This window comes from Gobio gobio, assembly GCF_949357685.1.
Source record: "Gobio gobio genome assembly, chromosome: 10".
NCBI lineage: Eukaryota > Metazoa > Chordata > Actinopteri > Cypriniformes > Gobionidae > Gobio > Gobio gobio.
In genome coordinates, this window is record NC_137116.1 from 25,886,785 (window position 1) to 25,907,165 (window position 20,381).

Here is a 20,381-nt window from a genome sequence, read left to right on the forward strand (position 1 = left end):
CAATTTACAGTGAATATAGTTTGGAGTCAGTATGAGTTTTTAAGAAAAGATATGTTAATATTTGCAAACATTTTAAGGAACATTGAATACGAATGAAATTAATGTCCAATAAAGTTTGGCTTAAAGCACTTAATTAATGACATTTTCCCATTTTCCATGATCTAAAGGGAGAACTATTTACTGTTAATAAGTAGTTAACAAAGCATAAAAAATCTCTTTATATGAGCTAATTAAACAGTAACTTGAAGTATAGTGACAGTGAATGAAGAACTCACTATTTGTCTATAGTCTAATAATGTATTAACTACAGTTTATAAACTATTAATTGAATAAACAAATATTTTGCAAATAATTTATACGTGCTTTGTTACTGTATACTTATTATAAAGTGTTACCAAAAGACTTTCAAATGTTTTCAACATTGATAATAATAAGAAATATTTCTTGAGCATTTCTGAATGATCATGTGACACTGAAGACTGGAGTAATGATGCTGAAAATACAGCTTTGCATCACAGGAATAAATTACATTTTAGAATATATTAAAATAGAAAACAGTTATTTGAAATTGTAATAATATTTCAAAATAGTACTGTTTATACAACCCCAAATCAGAAAAAGTTGGGACAGTATGGAAAACGCAAAAAAAAAAAAAAAAGAAGTGATTTCTAAATATACTTTGACTTGTATTTCATTGCAGACAATATGAACAAAAAATATTTAATGTTTTGTCTGGTCAACTTCATGTCATTTGTAAATATATGCATCCTTTCCTGTCATTCAGACCTGCAACACATTTAAAAAAAAGTTGGGACATTAAAGCATTTACCACTTTGTAATGTTGCCATTCCTTTTCACAACACTTAAAAGACGTTTAGGGACTGAAGACACCAAGTGATGAAGTGTTTCAGGTGTAATTTTGTCCCATTCTTCCTGCAAACAAGTCTTAAGGTGGGCAACAGTATGGGGTCTTCGTTGTCGCATTTTGCGCTTCAAAATGTGCCACACATTCTCTATTGGAGACAGGTCGGGACTGCAGGCAGGCCAGTCAAGTACCCGTACCCTCTTCCTCCACAGCCAGGACTTTGTAATGTGTGCAGAATGTGGTTTTGCATTGTCTTGTTGAAATATGCATGGACGTCCCTGGAAAAGATGTCTTCTTGAAGGCAGCATATTATGCTCCAAAATATCTATGTACTTTTCAGCATTAATGGTGCCTTCACAGAAGTGCAAGTTACCTTTGCCAAGGGCACTGACACAACCCCATACCATGACAGACCCTGGCTTTTGGACTTGTTGCTTGTAACAGTCTGGATGATCCTTTTCTTCTTTGGTCCGGAGCACACGGCGTCAATTCCTCCCAAAAAATACCTCAAATACTGATTAATCTGACCACAGTACACGTTTCCACTGTGTGATGGTCCATCCCAAGTCGACGGCACTTCTGGACACTGTTAACATAGAGCATCCTCTTGGCACAGTACAGTTTTAACTGGCATTTGTGGATGTAACTACGTATTGTGGTACTTGACAAAGGTTTGCCAAAGTAGTCCTGAGCCCATGTGGTGATATTGCTTATAGATGAATGACGATTCTTGATGCAGTGCCGCCTGAGGGATCGGAGATCGCGGTTGTTCAGCTTAGGCTTGCGCCCTTGTCCTTTACGCACTGAAATTCCTCCAGATTCCTTGAATCTTTTAATTATGTTATGCACTGTTGAATGTGAAATATCCAAATCTCTTCCTATCTTTCTTTGAGGAACATTGTTTTTAAACATTTAAATAATTTTATCACGTATTTGTTGGCAAACTGGCGATCCTCTGCCCATCTTTGCTCCTAAAGGATTAGACCTTTCTTGGATGTTGCTTTTGTACCAAATCATAATTACAATCACCTGTTGACATCACCTGTTTCAAATCACATCATTATTTAACCATTTTACCTCATTACTAGCCCTAAATTGCTCCTGTCCCAACTTTTTTTGAAATGTGTTGCAGGTCTGAATGACAGGAAAGGATGCATATTTACAAATGACATGAAGTTGACCAGACAAAACATGAAATATTTTGTGTTCATATTGTCTGCAATGAAATACAAGTCAAAGTAAATTTAGAAATCACTTCTTCTTTTTTTTCTTTTTTTTGCGTTTTCCTTACTGTCCCAACTTTTTCTGATTTGGGGTTGTACACTGATCAGGCATAACATTATGAATCAGGCATAACCTAATATTGTTTTGTGTTTTTGTAATACTTTTGTATTGTGTGAAGTGGCCTCCTTTTCATTACTGATAACAATACTTATAACAAAAAACAGAATAATGTCTAAAAGCTGATATGTGACAAGGTGTGCATTAAACAAGCTAAAAAACTCAGAACCAAAAACCCAGAAGTTTTTATAAGCTGTTGACCCCCAAAAAACGAGCGTTTAAGGACACAAAAGTGGATACAGGCAATTGAGACAGAGCGTGACATGTTATATTACACTGATAACTACACCCACTAGAGGGGAACGTATTCAGCGACAGGAAATATAATATATAAAACTACAATTTGGATATTTGACCTAACAGTGACAAAATGTTCGATTGGATTGAGATCTGGGGAATGTGGAGGCCAAGTCAACACCTCAAACTCGTTGTCGTGCTCCTCAAACCATCCCTGAACCATTTTTGCTTTGTGGCAGGGCGCATTATCCTGCTGAAAGAGACCACAGCCACCAGGGAATGTCGTGTTAAAGTAACATCCAAATGGATGGCAGGATCCAAGGTTTCCCAGCAGAACATTGCCCAAAGCATCACACTGCCTCTGCCGGCTTTCCTTCTTCCCATAGTGCATCCTGGTGCCTTGTGTTCCCCAGGTAAGCGACGCACTCACATCCAGCCATCCAAGTGATGTAAAAGAAAACGTGAAACGTGCGCACTGTTGGCACATTTGTCGGTGGACAGGGGTCAGCATGGGTACCCTGACTGGTCTGCGACTTTGCAGCCCCATACGCAACAAATTGTGATGCACTGTGTATTCTGACACCTTTCTAACTTCTTGATCAGTATCAATGAGCCTTGGCCACAAGGCTCTAACACATCAACTTAGAGGACAAAATGTTCACTTGCTGCCTAATATATCCCACCCACTAACAGGTGCCGTGATGAAGAGATAATCAGTGTTTTTCACTACGTTATGCCTGATTGGTGTATTTTGCCTGGGTGAGCATAAGAGACTTTCAAAAAAATTTTTAAACCTTACCGATCCCAAACTTGTGTGCACAATATGTGTTCCAAGAACCAAAACTTATGGAATCTCGCTGAATACACATAATACAAACCCACAAACATACACCTCAAACATCCTTCCAGACATTAACACAGATCTTATTCAGGCTGTAACTGCAAACATTGAATGATAAATAAAGAATAAATGCCATGAAAGGGTAATTTTTTTTATCAATTATTAAGTAAAGCGATCTTTCAGATTTCAAGTTTTAAAGACCTATGAGTCCACATGCGCATTTGTTTGTCACAGTCCTGGTGCTTCTTTCATCGTAGCCACCATTTTCTTTCTTCTCTTCAGAAGAAGAGGATTGGATGCGTCCTTGATCGCTTTGATCTTTATTTGTTCGTAGTCCACTCTCATTGTTGCTAAGGCATTAGTCATCTCTTCCTGTGTATTTACACACACAATAGACTTACCAACATCACTTACAGAATGTATTGATTCTGATGGTCTAATACTGTTCAATAGTTTGGGGTTGGTAATGTGTTAAGAATTCTCTTAGGTTCAACAATGCTGTATTCACAATAGTTGATACAGAATACAGTTATATTGTGAAACATTACAATTTAAAATAAAATTATTTGAAATATAAATATTTTGTAAAATTATACACTTCGTTACTGTCAATTTTGACCAATTTAAAGCATTCTTTCTGATGTCCACATGCCTACTAACCCCAAACTTTTGAACAGTAGTCTGCGTTTCATTAAATATTGGATTTTTTTCATATCTGAATAAATGATACAGAAAACAAACCTTGACTTTATCCCAGACATCACTTTCTTCTTTAAGAACCCGACTCGTGTGCAGATGTGTCGAAGGAACCTTCATTGACGTCTGCATAGATCCCGAGAGAGAGAGCGAGAGCGAGAGACACAAATGGAATATTCTTAATAAACTTAAAATGTGGAAATAATTATATAATAGCAAAATGTTATGATGAGCACCATTGTCCCCATCATTTATAATTTATCAATCGGCATTCAAATTAATTCTCAAAAAACAAGGCCGTAATTGCCATTTACTTAAATGTGCTCTTGATGTGCAAGACCTTTGCCTATTTAGTTAAAGATTACATATCAAATGCTTATACTCACATTGATCCAAGAATGGTTCATGAATTCTATGATGGTCATTCTCTCTGTAGGATCTGTTTTCAGCAGCTGGCAAATAAGCTGCTTTGCTTTAAAGTGTAGAAAAAATTTACTATCACACAATAAATGGTTGTGATGTTTAACAAAATGCACCATAATAAGTCTTATTACCTTCCTCTGACACTTGTGACCATTCATTGTTTGGAAATTCATACTGGCCATTCCGTATCCGTTTTCTCATTCCTGGTGAGAGTTGTAAGCCATGGTTTGAGTAGAATGGTGGATATCCACACAACCTAAAAGCATATATGTTTTAGTTATTATTTTTAGTTAAAGCGCAGTAACATACACTCTAAGAAATAAAGGTTCCAAAAGGGGGGCAGCAATGCCATAGAAGAACCATTTTCTGTCAAGAATTCTGAAATGGAGGACCCAGATGCAGAGTGAACAAAGATAATTTATTGACAGGACAGTTCAACAAGGCACAAGAGGGTAGTGGATGAGTGAGTCCAAACAGCAGGGCCAACGGGGAACAATGACACGACGGATGAGTGTGACTGCTGGAACCAGCTCCAAGATACAGCAGGTTGAAGAACCTCTGAGGACTGACCAGGCCAGGTAGATGGTAGTGGTGAAGACAGGGCAGGACACAATGAAGCAGGGATCCGTACTTGCTGCTCACACACTCAGAGCCAGTCCAGCTACCAGGCAGAGGGAACCAGCAGGCAGGGAATCCCAGGGAGGAGGCAGGAACTAACACAAGACAACACTCAAGACAACAAAAGAAAACCAAGCAAAAAACTGGTGAAACTAGAACACCAGAAACAAAATGACGAATTAGATATAACTAGAGCTAGAAAAAGGGGAAAAACAAAAGAGAAACCAAAATAAAGCCTGGAGAAAACTAGAGCAAAATAAAGATAGAAACTTGACTAAAACTCAGGAACAAAGAAAAAACTGAAAATAAATAAACTCAAAGCCATAAATATAGGAGACACTAAATCTCTAACTGACTTGGCAAGATGAACGAGCAAACACTGAATACGTACATACAACAAACCAGCAAAGACAAGAGGGAAAGGAGCTCAATATAAAGGGAACAGCACATGAGGATCAGGTGAGCACAATTAGTGAAACAAGGACTAGACAAGGGGGTGTGGTAACAGGAAACAAGGAGGCGGAACAAGAGGAACACACGGCAGACACAAACAAAGCCAGAGCCATGTGCTTAGACACAACACAAACATAGAAACATTAAACAAGGACAACACAGACAAGGCTGCCAGGGCAGAACCCTGACATGTTCTGTCATGACAACACTGATGTGCATTATAAAGGATATGACAATGCTAAAATGTTTGTCTTGGCAGAATAGATTAGCAGAAACCTTTCTCCCAAGGTTTTTTTCTCTCCATCACCGATGGAGTTTTGGTTCCTTGCCACTGTCGCTTTTGGCTTGGCTTGCTCAGTTGGGGTCACTAAATATTCAAATAAATTTTCAACTAAATTACTGATCTGCCCGCATTGTCACTATATGATAATTGAAATGAGCTGGATGTACAGCCAAATCCAATTCTGTTGCATTATTTTCCTGTTTAACACTGTGAAGCTGCTTTGAAAAAATCAGCATTGTAAAAAGCACGATATAATGAAGGTGACTTGACTTGAATAGCCATGCTGATGCTGTTATTGCTACAATATAGCATTCATAAATTACCCCTAGCAGATCTATACCATAGACCGTAAAAAAATATGGATGACACGTCTTCACTACCTTCCACTGAAGAAATGTGAAGCCGCCAACGTCCGAATATGGCGCTGATCTTGCACAGATTTGGGACCGGAGTCTGCGCAGTAGTAAACAGGAAGTAGAGCCGCAAAATCAAAAGCCTGCCCACACTCTCGCAAGATGCAGAACAATTCATTATGTAGGTGTGAAATAAACAGTTATGGAAATGTAGAAGTTAAAGCTGATGCTCCAATCTCCTCCCGAAAAAAGTCTGTTGGTGCCTCAGTGACCACTTCACTCAGAGATTTTAGCTCCCCCTGGTAAACGAACACTTGAAATGAAATCATCGTGATAAAAACTGCCTAAAATGACAGGAACCATCTTTGGGGAAAAATTATATGTTTAGTTTGTCTCGCGTCCATAAGAATACATGGAGGGGCGGGGGTTATGAGCTATACTGGGACCAACCACCCAGGTGTCGTTTGAGACATTTTGGCTTCAGTTTTCAGGACATGTGCACGGCAGGCTTGATCTATTCAGGTGGAGCTAGGGGAGGTGGAGGGTTCCTAAAAATGTGCGCTGCAAGCTGCTATTGTCACAATCCTCTCCTGTCCTGGACTCCATTCCCCAGAATCCTCCCTGCCTCACACCTGTTTGCACTTCCTCGTTATCTCTCCCACTCTCCCTGCATTCCCTGCACCTGGTTGTCTCGTCATTAGCACTCCTTTATATTGTTTTCACTCCCTGCACTCCTTGTCCGTTCTTGATGTTGTTAAGTTGCCTGTGTATGCCATTCTGTTTCTAGTGTTTATTAAATACCCATCTTTGTTTGAAGTTCTGCCTCCTGATTTCCTGCTGCCTAGGTGAATCGTAACAGCTATACAGCAAACACTAACCAAGTATTTGAAAGTTGAGCAGCAAGCTCATTGGATGTTGATGCAACAGGAACCAATCAGTTGTGCCCTGTAGAGAATGATGCTAGCAAATTGAGTTAAGGACTGCACTATGTTTCGTGACAGAATTTTGAAATTGGCTTCCCCAAAGAACCTTTTAGTGAACAGTTCTTAAAATAATAGTTTTTTTCCCTCAAGTGAAGAACATTTTTATAATCTAAAGAACCTTTTTCTACTATAAAGAACCATTCCATGGATGTTAAAGGTTCTTCATGGAACCACAAATGGCAATAAAGAACCTTTATTTTTAAGAGCGTATGAAGCACTGATGTGATATTTCATAGCCATCAGAATGTTCCCACTCACAGGATGTACATGATGACTCCTAATGACCACATGTCACATGACTTATCATATTGCTCTGGGCCAAGCACCTCTGGGGCTGAAAGAGAAGGATTCGCTTTAGCTTCAATGTATTATGATTCCAAATGAAACTCAAAACTGACTTGTCTGCTTACCCACATAATAAGGTGTGTAGCACGGGGTGGTCAAGCAGTTGATGGACGTGGTCTCTTTGGCTAATCCAAAGTCTGTAAGCTTGAGCTGGGCATCCGGCCGTGTTGATGTGTATAGTAAATTCTCTGGCTGTCAATTAGGAGAAGATTGAAAATAAAATATGAAAAAAGTTTTTTTGTATATATATATATATATATATATATATATATATATATATATATATATATATATATATATATATATACAGTGATGCCAGTAACGCGTTACTTAGTAACGCGTTACTCTAATTTGACCACTTTTTCCAGTAACGAGTAATCTAACGCGTTACTATTTCCAAACCAGTAATCAGATTAAAGTAACTTATCCAAGTCACTGTGAGTTACTTTTTTTTGTCATTTTCCTTAGTAAAAATATTTATTTTTGCTTTCTTGTTTAGTCTCAGCAGGGGTTCTCTTACGAGAGGTTCTCTCGTATTGCGTAAGTTCCTTACGCTACGGGAAAGTATTCTTTCTTCGAGATTTCTGAAAAACCCAAAATGATCCTTAATTTTGTAACATTGTCAACGCAGTGCGGCAGCCTGGCAGACCATAGCAGGCTATTCCAGCGTGCTATTGGCTGCTCTGCTGGCAACTGCAGCAGCCTATCGGTGAGCCCGCGTGACGTGGCGACCAATGAGGGCGCTTCGCGCCCACCTGGCCTCATTTGCCTACAGGTGGGGCGTGGCCACGTGTATATAAGCGGGGCTCACGGGCTGCATATTCGATTTTCTTTTCTTCAGCGAAGCCCTTCGCATCGCTGGATCTGGAACCCGCCGCCGTTGAACGTGCAGACGAGCAAGCAGAGGACAGCGCCTGAAGAAGCCGGCAGCATCGCGCCACCTTCAGCCATTCGTGCCTGCTCTGCTATCCGGCAGCATTATATCCTTTCATTGCACGTGTTCTCGCCGTTGCGTCACACGTTTCATAAAAGAGCACGAGCGTTTTTATCAAAACGCCTCGTTCCACCTGCGGCTCGTGCCACGTGCAGCTCAGCACCAGAGACCGCCATGTGTCTGCGCTCTCTGTCTGGGCCGTGACCACGCCGCCGCCGCACTCCTCGCGGGCGATTGCCCCGAGTGCGAGGAACTCTCTATGTCGACCCTGCGGGCTCGACTCGAGCAGTTTTATGATGACATCACTCCGCTGTTCCCCCCCTCTGTTCAAGCCGCGCCACCGCGCCGCTTATAAGGGATGTTGAAATGAACGGTCTCGGAGCGAGCCTCCTCCCCCTCTGTTCAAGCCGCGCCACCGCGCCGCTTGCGAGGGATGGTAGAAATGAACGGTCTCGGAGCGAGCCTCCTCCCCCTCTGTTCAAGCCGCGCCACCGCGCCGCTTGCAAGGGATGGTAGAAATGAACGGTCTCGGAGCGAGCCTCTTCCCCCTCTGTTCAAGCCGCGCCACCGCGCCGCTTGCAAGGGATGGTAGAAATGAACGGTCTCGGAGCGAGCCTCCTCCCCCCTCTGTTCATGCCGCGCTAATGCGCCGCTTACATACAAGGGATGGCAGAAACGGACGGTCCTGCAGCTCTCTTTACGTTACAAGAGAGCTGTTCCACCCTCGCGCACATTTCTCAGTCCCCTCATGAGTTCAGGCGACTGGAATTGTTCATATTGCTGTACACGAGCCTGTTAAGACACGCACGCCAGCGAACAAACGCCGTCATGAGACATGACGCTGACATATGCTCTCCAACGAACCCGCACTCCCCCCTGTTGGACCGCGCAGATTGCGCCGTTCGCAAGGAATGAGAGTGCGCACGGTCACGAGCATGTTCAGCGCGCGTGTGCGCGCCGCACTCACCGGAAAATTAACAGAGGGTGTTTTCGTCCCGCTGTGGCCGGACGAACCGCCTTTCTCTAGCATTTCTCAGCCCCCTCTCCAGTTCAGGCGGCTGGAAATATTACTATTGCAGTAACGAGCCTGTCTTTTATGCACGCACGACTGCCAATAAGCACGAGGACGTACTGCCGTATGCTCGCGCTAACTGAACGCTATTGTGTCCCTCCCGGTAGCACAGCGGCAAAATCAGCGGCTGAAACGCCGGAGACCCGAGTTCGAGCCCAGCTCTCGCGGCAGATAAAAATGTTTACTGTCCGCTTCCCCGGGCTCGCGGCCAGCTTTTCTTACATACAGAAAGCTAACTTGCACCACGTGGCGCTCGAGTATTTTTGGGCGTCTATACATAAGGAGAGAATAGACGGTTAAGTCCCGCTGCGGCCGGACCACCGTTAAAACTCTGTTTTCCTGTCAGTCCCCACTCCTGTGGCTACTGCAGATGTTTTCCACACAGCCTACGAGCCGGCGGACTCGCCCTCTCGCCTGTTTCCAACTGAAGCCCCTCCAAAGTCCTCCTAGCAGAAGGGGGAAGTGACGGTTAAGTCCCGCCGTGGCCGGACCACCGTCAAAACTCTTCTTCCTGTCAGCCCCCACTCCTGTGGCTGCTGCAGATGGCTCTCACGCAGCCAACGAGCCGGCAAAACTGCCCTCTCGCCTGTCTACAACCGCCGTTTTACGACGAACCAGAGAAATCACGAAGTTGCTTTTATTTCTGGTTGCACGGCTCACGCCGTATGTGTTTTCAAATGCAGTAAACGTGCCCACTTTTGTGTTCACCCCTGCACCCAAGCACCACAAATCCCGTGTCTCTCACTCACATAAAGCGGCCACCGGCCGCTCGAGTGCTAGAGTTAGGTCACGTGTCCGCTTATTTGCGCCCACGCCTAATCACCACACGCGCTGTCACACAGCCACTCTTAACCGGTCATGTTTCACGCGTAAGAGTTGTGCCCGCTCAAACGCGCTCACACATTTTCGCGAACATTCTGCCCCCGGCGCCATGCGCCGCGCCACACACCATTTGTTCTCCGCCCAAGGTGGCCGGAACGACGAGTGTAGGGCCACACACAAGCCACTCCCCGCTCGAAGCGGCAGAGATACAGTGTGTAAGGCGGCCAGCCATCGAGAGCGATCGGCTGGCCCACAGCACAGAGAGCGCGCGCACTGCGCTTGCCCCTCCTATACAGGCCGTCAAACCCGCGAAGCGCGGCGTTTTGAGCCCGGAGGCCGTTCTATCCCGTGTGGCACACGCGAGAGCGTGGGAAGCCATTCCAGGTGTATCAGAATGGGTGCTGAAAACAGTGAAGCACGGCTACACTCTGCAGTTCGCTCGCCACCCTCCGCGCTTCTGTGCGCGTACAGAGACGAGAGTGAGCGAGGAAGTAGCACATCTACTTCGAGCAGAAATAGCCACGCTGCTGTGCAAAGGGGCTATAGTACCGGTTCCCCATTCTATGAGCGAGTCAGGCTTTTACAGCCAGTATTTTCTCGTGCCAAAAAGGGATGGGTCGCTCAGACCGATTCTGGATCTGAGGCGTCTGAACAAAGCTCTTATGAGAAGATCGTTCAAGATGCTCACGACCAAGCAGATCCTCGCGCATACTCGCCCGAGAGACTGGCTAATCTCCCTAGATTTGAAAGATGCATATTTTCAAATCAAGATAACGCCACGTCACAGGCCATTCTTACGATTCGCCTTCGACGGCCAGGCTTATCAATACACCGTCCTTCCGTTCGGCCTGTCACTAGCACCCCGTACATTTACGAAGTGCATGGACGCGGCCCTCGCTCCTCTGAGAAAAAGAGGGATGCGAGTGTTGAACTATCTGGACGATTGGCTCATCCTGGTGCAGTCAGAGGCCGAGCTCCTCGCCCACAGGGCAATGCTGCTCAGCCATCTGGACAGCCTGGGGCTCACGGTAAATTGGACCAAGAGCTCATTAGTGCCCACGCAATCAACCTCATTTCTGGGTTTGAATCTGGACACTGTGGCAATGTCAGCCCGCCTGTCACCCCAACGCGCGCGCCAAGTTCAGCGCATGGCTGAGTACTTCCGGCCGGGCAAAATCGCACCTCTCAAGCTCTTTCAGAGGATGCTGGAACGTATGGCCTCAGCTGCAGCTGTGCTCCAGCTGGGCTTAATGCGCATGCGCCCGCTGCAATGCTGGTTAAACGCCCGAGTGCCTCACAGAGCCTGGGCGTCCGGAGGCTTCAGGATCAGAGTGACTCAGAGCTGTGTTTCAGCCTAGAGCCCTGGTTAGTAACCGACTGGTACCAGAGGGGAGTGACGATGGGAGCCATCTCACACCGCAAGGTCATCTCGACGGACGCCTCCACCACGGGTTGGGGCGCCGTTTTCGAGGGCAGATCAGCCTCGGGCCTCTGGTCGAGCGAGGAAAAACTCCTACACATAAACTGTTTGGAGATGATAGCGGTAGAGAACGCGCTCAAGCAGTTTCTCCCGCTTATACGAGGACACCACGTGTTGGTCCGGTCGGACAATACCACAGTGGTGTCCTACGTGAACCGGCAGGGCGGTGTCAGGTCCAGGTGTCTGGGCAATCTGACAGAACGCCTGCTCGTGTGGGCAGACAGCTCGCTGCGCTCGCTGAGAGCTGCGCACATACCGGGCCACCTCAATGTGGGCCCGGACAAGCTGTCCAGGGGCCTCATTCTCTCAGGAGAATGGTCCCTGCACCCCCAGACAGTCCAGCTGGTATGGCGCCTATTCGGCAGAGCGGAGCTCGACCTCTTTGCAACAAAAGAGAACGCCCGCTGCCCGACGTTTCTGTCCAAAAGCGAGGATGCGCTGTCCCAACCTTGGCCCAGCCTCCCGCTGTATGCTTTCCCGCCGATTTCCCTATTGCCCCAGGTCATAGCGAAAATCAGGGAGACGCGCCGCCCGGTGCTCCTTATAGCGCTGCGCTGGGAGAACCAGATTTGGTACCCAGAGCTGGTGAAGCTGTCGCACTCACCCCCCTGGCCAGTTCCGCTGAGAGCAGACCTCCTCTCTCAAGCAGGAGGGTCAGTTTGGCATCCCCATCCAGAGCGATGGTCTCTGCATGTATGGGTGACCAACGGATACCCGTTGACCTGCCCGAAGGGGTTACGAACACGATTTCACACTCTAGAGCCCCCTCGACGAGGCGGTTATATAGTTCTAAGTGGTCGGTGTTCACTGAGTGGTGTGTTTCCAAGGGATTGGACCCACAGCAATGTGGGGTCCAGCGGGTGCTCTCCTTCCTCCAAGAGCTTTTGGAACTGGGCAGGTCCCCTTCCACGCTCAAAGTGTATGTGGCGGCTATAGCAGCGTTCGCTCAGACGACGCTAGGTAGCACGCTAGGAAGGAACGAGCTCATCATCCGTTTCCTCAGAGGAGCCAGACGGATGAATCCCCCGCGGCCCCCTTTGGTTCCTATATGGGATCTGGCCTTGGTCCTAGAGGCCCTGAAGGCTCATCCCTTTGAACCGCTCGAGACTGTGGAACCAAGGTTCCTTTCGCTAAAAACCGCGTTCCTGATAGCTCTGGTTTCAGTGAAACGTGTGGGGGATCTACACGCGCTCTCAGTGAGCCCGACGTGTATGGAGTTCGGTCCTAATGACTCTAAGGTCATTCTCAGACCGAGGCATGGTTATGTCCCCAAAGCGATCGGCACTCCCTTCAGGGCGCAGATTATCTCCCTCTCGGCTCTGCCAGCATCCGACGAGGGGGACGGTGGCAATATCCTCTGCCCTGTCAGGGCATTGAGGGTTTATGTCACACGCTCCGCCGCCTTCAGGCGTTCTGAGCAGCTATTTGTTTCGTTTGGAGGGCGCGCTAAAGGTCTCGCCTCCTCGAAACAGACCCTGTCCAGGTGGATAGTGGACGCGATTGCAACTGCATACGCTTCCAAACACCTGCAGTGCCCGCTAGGTGTCAGAGCACACTCCACCAGAGGCATAGCCTCTTCGTGGGCTTGGGCCAGAGGGATTTCCATCCACGATATCTGTATGGCGGCAGGCTGGGCCTCCCCGTCTACGTTCGTGAGATTTTACAATCTGGAAGTTCCTGCCTTACAGGCGAAAGTGTTATCAGTTCAATAGGGCTGTTGGTTCTGCCCAGTGATTCTGCGCAGACATAGCTCACATACTGGTAGTAAGTTCGGTACTAGGCTCATGTGAATTTGAAGGAGACCGGCGGTGCCGTTCCCTCATTTACGAGACGAGCTGTTGTGAGTTTGAAGGTGACCGGCGGTGCCGTTACCTCACTCATATGACAAGATATTGTGAATTTGAAGGCGACTGGCGTTGCCGTTCCCTCATTCATGAGACAAGGTGTGGTGAATTTGAAGGAGACCGGCAGGTGCCGTTCCCTCATTCATGGGACAGGGTGTTGTAACCACCTGTTGTAACCACCCGTCAGTTCAAATGAAGTGTCCGTATATGTGGTGGCCCGTTTCCTTTACCGGCCACCCTGCCCGAGCAGTGTTTTTTCCCCGGTTCCCTGGGATACATATGCTGTATGCGAGGCGTGCACGGCGTTGACAATATGTTCCCGTAGCGTAAGGAACTTACGCAATACGAGAGAACCTCTCGTAAGAGAACGATACTCGGTTACTTAACGTAACCTCGGTTCTCTCTAGAAGAGGGAACGAGTATTGCGTTCCTTGCCGTGCGCCCCGCGGGCTTTTACGCTTCAGAACTACGAAAACCGAATATGCAGCCCGTGAGCCCCGCTTATATACACGTGGCCACGCCCCACCTGTAGGCAAATGAGGCCAGGTCGGCGCGAAGCGCCCTCATTGGTCGCCACGTCACGCGGGCTCACCGATAGGCTGCTGCAGTTGCCAGCAGAGCAGCCAATAGCACGCTGGAATAGCCTGCTATGGTCTGCCAGGCTGCCGCACTGCGTTGACAATGTTACAAAATTAAGGATAATTTTGGGTTTTTCAGAAATCTCGAAGAAAGAATACTTTCCCGTAGCGTAAGGAACTTACGCAATACTCGTTCCCTCTTCTAGAGAGAACCGAGGTTACGTTAAGTAACCGAGTATCGTTTTCCTGCATAGAGAATTACGAAGCGGCCGCTCCGTCAAATTTCTTGCCGCCTCCGTCTGTCGACAAAACTCAAGACAGGCAGTCACTTCAGATTAGGCATGTCGTGATAATTAAATAATCATCAGAAATATATATTGTCACATTATCCTTCAGCAATCATTATTAGTATATTATTATTTGCTAGTAGCCTACAAAGTAATCTAAAGCCATTCCATAGCTGAATGTCTTTCCTCCGCTGTAGCTGTCAATCATTCTCCATTCAGCAAAACTGCGCGTCGTTTGGTTCCAGTCAGCGGTAAAGCTCACTCCATATGATATATTCCCGTTATAATACTTGATATGTTGATAAAATAATTTATCTTCCTGGAGTTTATCTAGCGGTTTCTGAAAGATGTTGTGCTCGCTACTCGGGTGACAACACAAGGACTATTAATTAGCATCACACGCAGAAGAATTAAAAACTGTGAAGAAACAAATAATCAGTGAATGTTTGGACCGATATAGGCTACATAGTAGACTAGGATTTGTGGGCTCAACGCTCATCTTCTCTTTATGCCGTGGACTTTTCAATGTGCACTCGCGCTGCACTGCACACTCTGATTCCATGTTGCTTTAAGCGCATCATTCTGCACCCGGGATGCGCATACCGGTAAGCGCTTTGTGTTGCCGCTCTGTTTTGAAGCGTTTCATATATTTTCATAGTTTTGTGCACTTAAAGATTATTAAAAAATATATTGTTCTCACGGATCGATCATATATTTGTTGTCCCTTTACAGAGCTGCACATTACGTTTACAATAAAATATAAATCTTGTAATTTTATATTATTTGTGTAGGCCCATATAATTATTTACATTCATATATAAATATAAATTAAAAATTAAATATAAATTGTTTTTCATAAATGTATTTAATAAGAACACAAAGTAATTTGTACCTTTTCATTAACATGTTTAGGGTTTTATGTTTAGTGTTTTATGTTTAGTAACATGTTTTATGTTTAGTTTTGGCAAAAACAGTTGTCATTTCTATGTTGAGGCGGCAGGGGTGTTGTCGGCAACTGATGAATGTAACTAATAAAGTAACTTGTAATCTAACTTAGTTACTTTTAAAATCAAGTAATCTGTAAAGTAACTTAGTTACTTTTAAAATCAAGTAATCTGTAAAGTAACTAAGTTACTTTTTCAAAGTAACTGTGGCAACACTGTATATATATATATATATATATATATATATATATATATATATATATATATATATATATATATATATATATATATATATATATATATATATATATATATATATATATATATGCATGGGAATTTAGCTTTATGATACGTGTTGTAAAAGTAACCCCTATACTGGTTCTAGAAACAAGAAGCTCATTTCTTATGATCTTCTTTGAAGCTTTAACACTAATAGGACTCAACAAGTAATAAATGGGGAAAATCTTCAGGAGGGAGTTTTAAACGGTTTTAAATACTGTTCCACTTTTATATAATCTTTTGTACGTTGAGTTACCTCTTGGCTTACATAGCAGCGAGCAAGAATAAGATTGCAGAATGACTTTCTTTCATAAATCTGTTGTAAAATGTATCTTTTACATTATTTGCAAGGTTTAATGTAGTGATTAAATGTCCATGTTCAATTAAAGTCAAAGAAATCTAACCTACTACATTTTAAATTGGAATCTACTGCAGGATCCAACAATTACGCAACACATAGGATAGGATAGGCCAAAATTTCCACTGGAATATACAAGCAAATAAAGTGGGTATAATAAAGCTATGCCTTAACTAACAAAGTGAACCTCAGCCAGAGTTTAAACCCTTACCATTCAGCAATGTTTGCGTGTTCTGTCCTTTATCAAAAAGGTTACATTTTAAATTAAAATAATTATTTGGATAAACCAGATATACAAACTGTCTTGATCAAACTTGACCTAAAATACAGTAAAAACTGCAATATCGTGGACATATTATTATTTTAAATAATTGCTGTCTTGAATATATTTATATATTTTTGTGGAAACAAACATGTTGTCACCTTTGATCAATATATTGTGTCCTTGTTGAATAAATGCATCAATTTCTTAAAAAAAAAAAAAAAACAGTTTGCGGTCTTTTTTAATAGTAGTGTATAATATAATATAATGCTGTCTGCATAATAATATCCATACAGTAGCTCACCTTGAGGTCTCTGTGAGCAATGTTATTACCATGCAGAAACTTGACAGCTTCTCCTATGCTTCTCATAATTTCCGAGGCTTCTACTCATTGTGTGGAGTGAAAGGGGAAAAAGGAAAAAAAACAAAAATAGAGAATTAATCATTGTTATATGTTGACTGTTTTCTTATCAATTGAGTTGAATGTGTGTATACCCTCGATGAAAGGATCTCTACCTCTTTCAGTGAAAGCTTGATCACCACGTTCCTGAATGTGGCGAAAGAGTTCTCCTCCCTCCATACTGTTTAAGGAATACATAGTGGAAATGAAGTGTCATGACTTGTTTATCTCACTTTTTTTTGTTATATAAATGAATGAACTCAATATTTTATATTTATAGGCTAAAAAATAAATGCAACACCCCAAAGTGACAATAATAACAATTATTGTCTAATTATATTTTCACAAAAAAACCCCAGCTAGATCGTCTTAATCTTCGTAATGTAGCTAGATCATCTAAATGTAGTGCATATTTACAAATACGAGCAATCATTTGAAGCGTATTGTATGTTTTATACACCGCAAAAAAATAGCCTGCATTTTACTGAAATTACAGAATCGGCAGAGGTGGAGGGTTCCTGAAAGTATAGCACCTGGATAGCATCGTAAATGTTTATGGTTGTCAGTGAATGTGACACTACATATAATGTTGGATTAGATTGTAGATTTTTTTTTAAATTTTTTTATTTTAATTAGATTTTCCCAATAAATAGGTATACCTGATGTCATCTATGATTCCTGTTCTTTCGACAACAAAGCACTTGAATGCAACAAGCTCATAATCATGACTTCAGAAATGGGAATTATGACATTTCCGATAGCACATGAAGGCAGAAATAGACTTGCATTAGAAATTGATAAACTAAATAACAATTAAACACAATATAATATCCCATAATGCCAATAATAATTAATTAAGATTTTTTTGAGAGAAGAAAAAACCCCAAAAGAAATCTAAATAATCTTTGAAAAATAAAAAAAAACTTTCTGAAGGCATTTTCATCTGGCCTGTTATTCATACCAATATACTGTGTATAACCATTTGATTTAAGTGTGTTAAGCCCTACCACTCCATGATGAGAAGCAAACACTTTTTGCCTTGGTAGTAATTCTCAAAGACATCTTCAATTCCTACGATACGTGGGCAGCTTGATGCCCTGCAGTGAAGCTCCACTTCCCGACGAGCCTTAGGGGTGTCCCGCAACATCTGAAAGTGAGCGTTTAAGAGCATCAAGAACAGCAGACTTCAAAGGAACCCTTATAAACTGTCTAAATTATGTCTAATGTGAGGATGTGTGCTAATTTTTATTGTAGCATAATTGACCCCCTATTACTGTAGGTAATTGGAGGGCCTGCAGTTTGTCCTGAAATATCTTAACTTCAGAGAGTCACTAGCATTTTGCTGTGGATAAACTTACTCTCATCAATGAATGTTACTCAGCCCATATAAAAGAATCTGTTTTCTATCAGAATGTACCGTCTGTATCACTGCTTGGGTCATGGAACAATTCATACAGCATAGTATCATCCCAATATTTTGTGTGAGCATATTGTATCAAAACAGTCGGCATGTATTGATATTTTCATGGTCTGAATTTCGGCTTGGGATTAAGAACCGTATAATATTTTGTCGACGGGCCCCTGATGATTCCCACCCCTACTGATTTACAGATTCCAATGTACTATAGCAAATTCCAACATCAAACACATATTGACAAGTAATTCTGATTCTGATTTTGCGTATTTGTCACGTTTCATGGCATCAGATAATGATAGCAGGTGCCAAGAAATAAAGAGATTCTAAATGAAAAGGCACAAACACTTACAGACACTAAGGCCCTGTTTACACCTGGTATTAATATGTGTTTTGGATAATCGGATCACAAGTAGATGAGGAAGACATATTCTATGGGCTTTTTCATATCTTTCGATCTAATGGACAAAATAAGCTTGTGCAATTTTACATATGAAAACGACGGAAAAACACGGAGAGCAGAAGCTTTCGTTTTTGCTGACAGCCACAAAACCACGCCGAATGTGGTGATGAGGGTGTGTTAGAAATCAGGAATGGTGAGAGAACATTGAGCTTGGTACGATTTTCATCTTTAAACCAAACTTAGGTCTTACACATTAGGTCAGGTGGAGAGTAGGCGGTCTTTTGTGGCTGTTCGACCACATGATATGCATTTTCGACTACCGCTGAAAGTGGTCGAAAGTGGACAAGCTCAAAACGTTTTAGACCCTGTTTACACCTGTGTTTAGCGCCATCCGCTTGTGAGCCGACCAAAACACATCTTAATACCAGGTGTAAACAGGGCCTAACACTCTTAAATAAAGGTTCTCTATTGGCATTGCGGTTCCATGAAGAACCTCAAAGGAACCTTTCCATTGGACAATAGGTTCTTTAAAGTAGAAAAAGGTCCTATAGATTATAAAAAAAATCTTTACACAAAGAAAATAATGGTTCTTTTAAGAAAGGTTTTTTGAGGTTCTTCTATGGCATTGTTGTGAAAAAAACGCTTTTGGAATCTTCAATTTTAAGAGTGTACTTTAGATTTTGTGGGGGTTATCTGGGTAAAAAAATAAAAGGATAATGGAGCCTATATATGGGGTTCCTCAAATTACCACACTGGCAGAGCCCCTGGAGAATGTCTTGGCACTTTTCTGAAGAATTTACAAAGCCTATAGCTTAAGTGCTTAATGGATCCCATAAGTTCCTGGCAGAACTGCATTGACTTTTAATAGCTCATCCAGTAACCCTATAATGGAAAACGTTTTGAGGCACCTGAAATATTCAAACTTTTTTTGAGTAGCCTACACAATAAGATATGTGAGGCACCTTTAGTTTTTATAGTTTGGAAATGTCTATTTCCAGAAATACCAAATCCCATTTACCAGAGCCTTTTAGTGATGTAAACATAGTATAAGCAGGAGAGAAATTAATTTAATGAACAGTGAATAACTGGTAGGTCCTTATCAATCATAATACCGTAACCAAGACTTTACTGTACACAAACATCATTGACTCTGATGAATCATTCACCCTTTTTACCTTCCCTTCATGCACTTCAAAATGTATAAAATTAGTTCAGGTATAGGCTATGAAGCTGTCAAATAAACATAGAAAAATAGATACCTTTAAGGCATAGTGTTTGCCGTTTTTCTTCTGAAAAATTTCCCACACCTTGCCATTGATGCCTATCCCGAGCACTTGTCCTGAAAGCTTATACTCCTCAGTTATTACTTTCTTCTTTATCTTCAGAGTGGATTTCAGTGCAAGCACAGTGTCAATCTGATGCTGACTCTCTTGCTGCTCATCGGAAAGCGCTGAATCATTTTTATTTTCTGTATTATCTAACATGGTGTTAGAGGCTAGACTGTGCTCATCTCTGTCTGTGCAGGAGTGAAGACTTCTTTAGACCAGCTTAAAGGATTTTAAAAGGATCCAATTAACAGGGCTGGTTTGAATGTCCGGCATGTAAGTCTTCACACAGACATCTACATTTAAAAAAAATAAATAAATAAAGAAAAAAATAATAAAGAAAAAAAATAATAAAGAAAAATAATACTAATAAAAAAATAAAAAAATAAATCTTATTTGTTAGGTAATTTTTATCTCACAGTTCTGGCTTTTTTCTCGCAAATGCGAGTTTATATCACACAAGTCTGACTTTTCCCCTCAGAATTGTGAGATAAAAACTAACGGGGACTATAGTGAGAAAAAACTCACTAGAAAGATAAAA

At 42.8% G+C, this 20,381-nt stretch overlaps 1 protein-coding gene across 2 annotated transcripts; it reads right to left on the reverse strand.

Moving 5' to 3' along the window:
• Nucleotides 1-2,143: 2,143 nt before the first annotated feature.
• Nucleotides 2,144-20,037, reverse strand: mapkapk2b (MAPK activated protein kinase 2b). 2 transcript variants are annotated; one of them, XR_013817296.1, is made up of 11 exons: nucleotides 19,775-20,037; nucleotides 17,706-17,845; nucleotides 16,815-16,879; nucleotides 16,603-16,682; nucleotides 7,504-7,630; nucleotides 7,352-7,427; nucleotides 4,974-6,210; nucleotides 4,535-4,659; nucleotides 4,367-4,452; nucleotides 4,026-4,106; nucleotides 3,421-3,656 (listed from the first exon to the last, which is right to left on the reverse strand). XR_013817296.1 is itself a non-coding variant. In XM_079826784.1 (10 exons), exons 1-10 carry the CDS (start codon nucleotides 19,997-19,999, stop codon nucleotides 3,513-3,515), a joined length of 1,149 nt encoding a protein of 382 aa, XP_079682910.1. In that variant the 5' UTR covers nucleotides 20,000-20,037; the 3' UTR covers nucleotides 2,144-3,512. The 2 variants fall into 2 exon arrangements, 1 of the variants encoding a protein (XP_079682910.1); XM_079826784.1 differs by lacking the exon at nucleotides 4,974-6,210 and having other exon boundaries at nucleotides 2,144-3,656.
• Nucleotides 20,038-20,381: the final 344 nt, after the last annotated feature.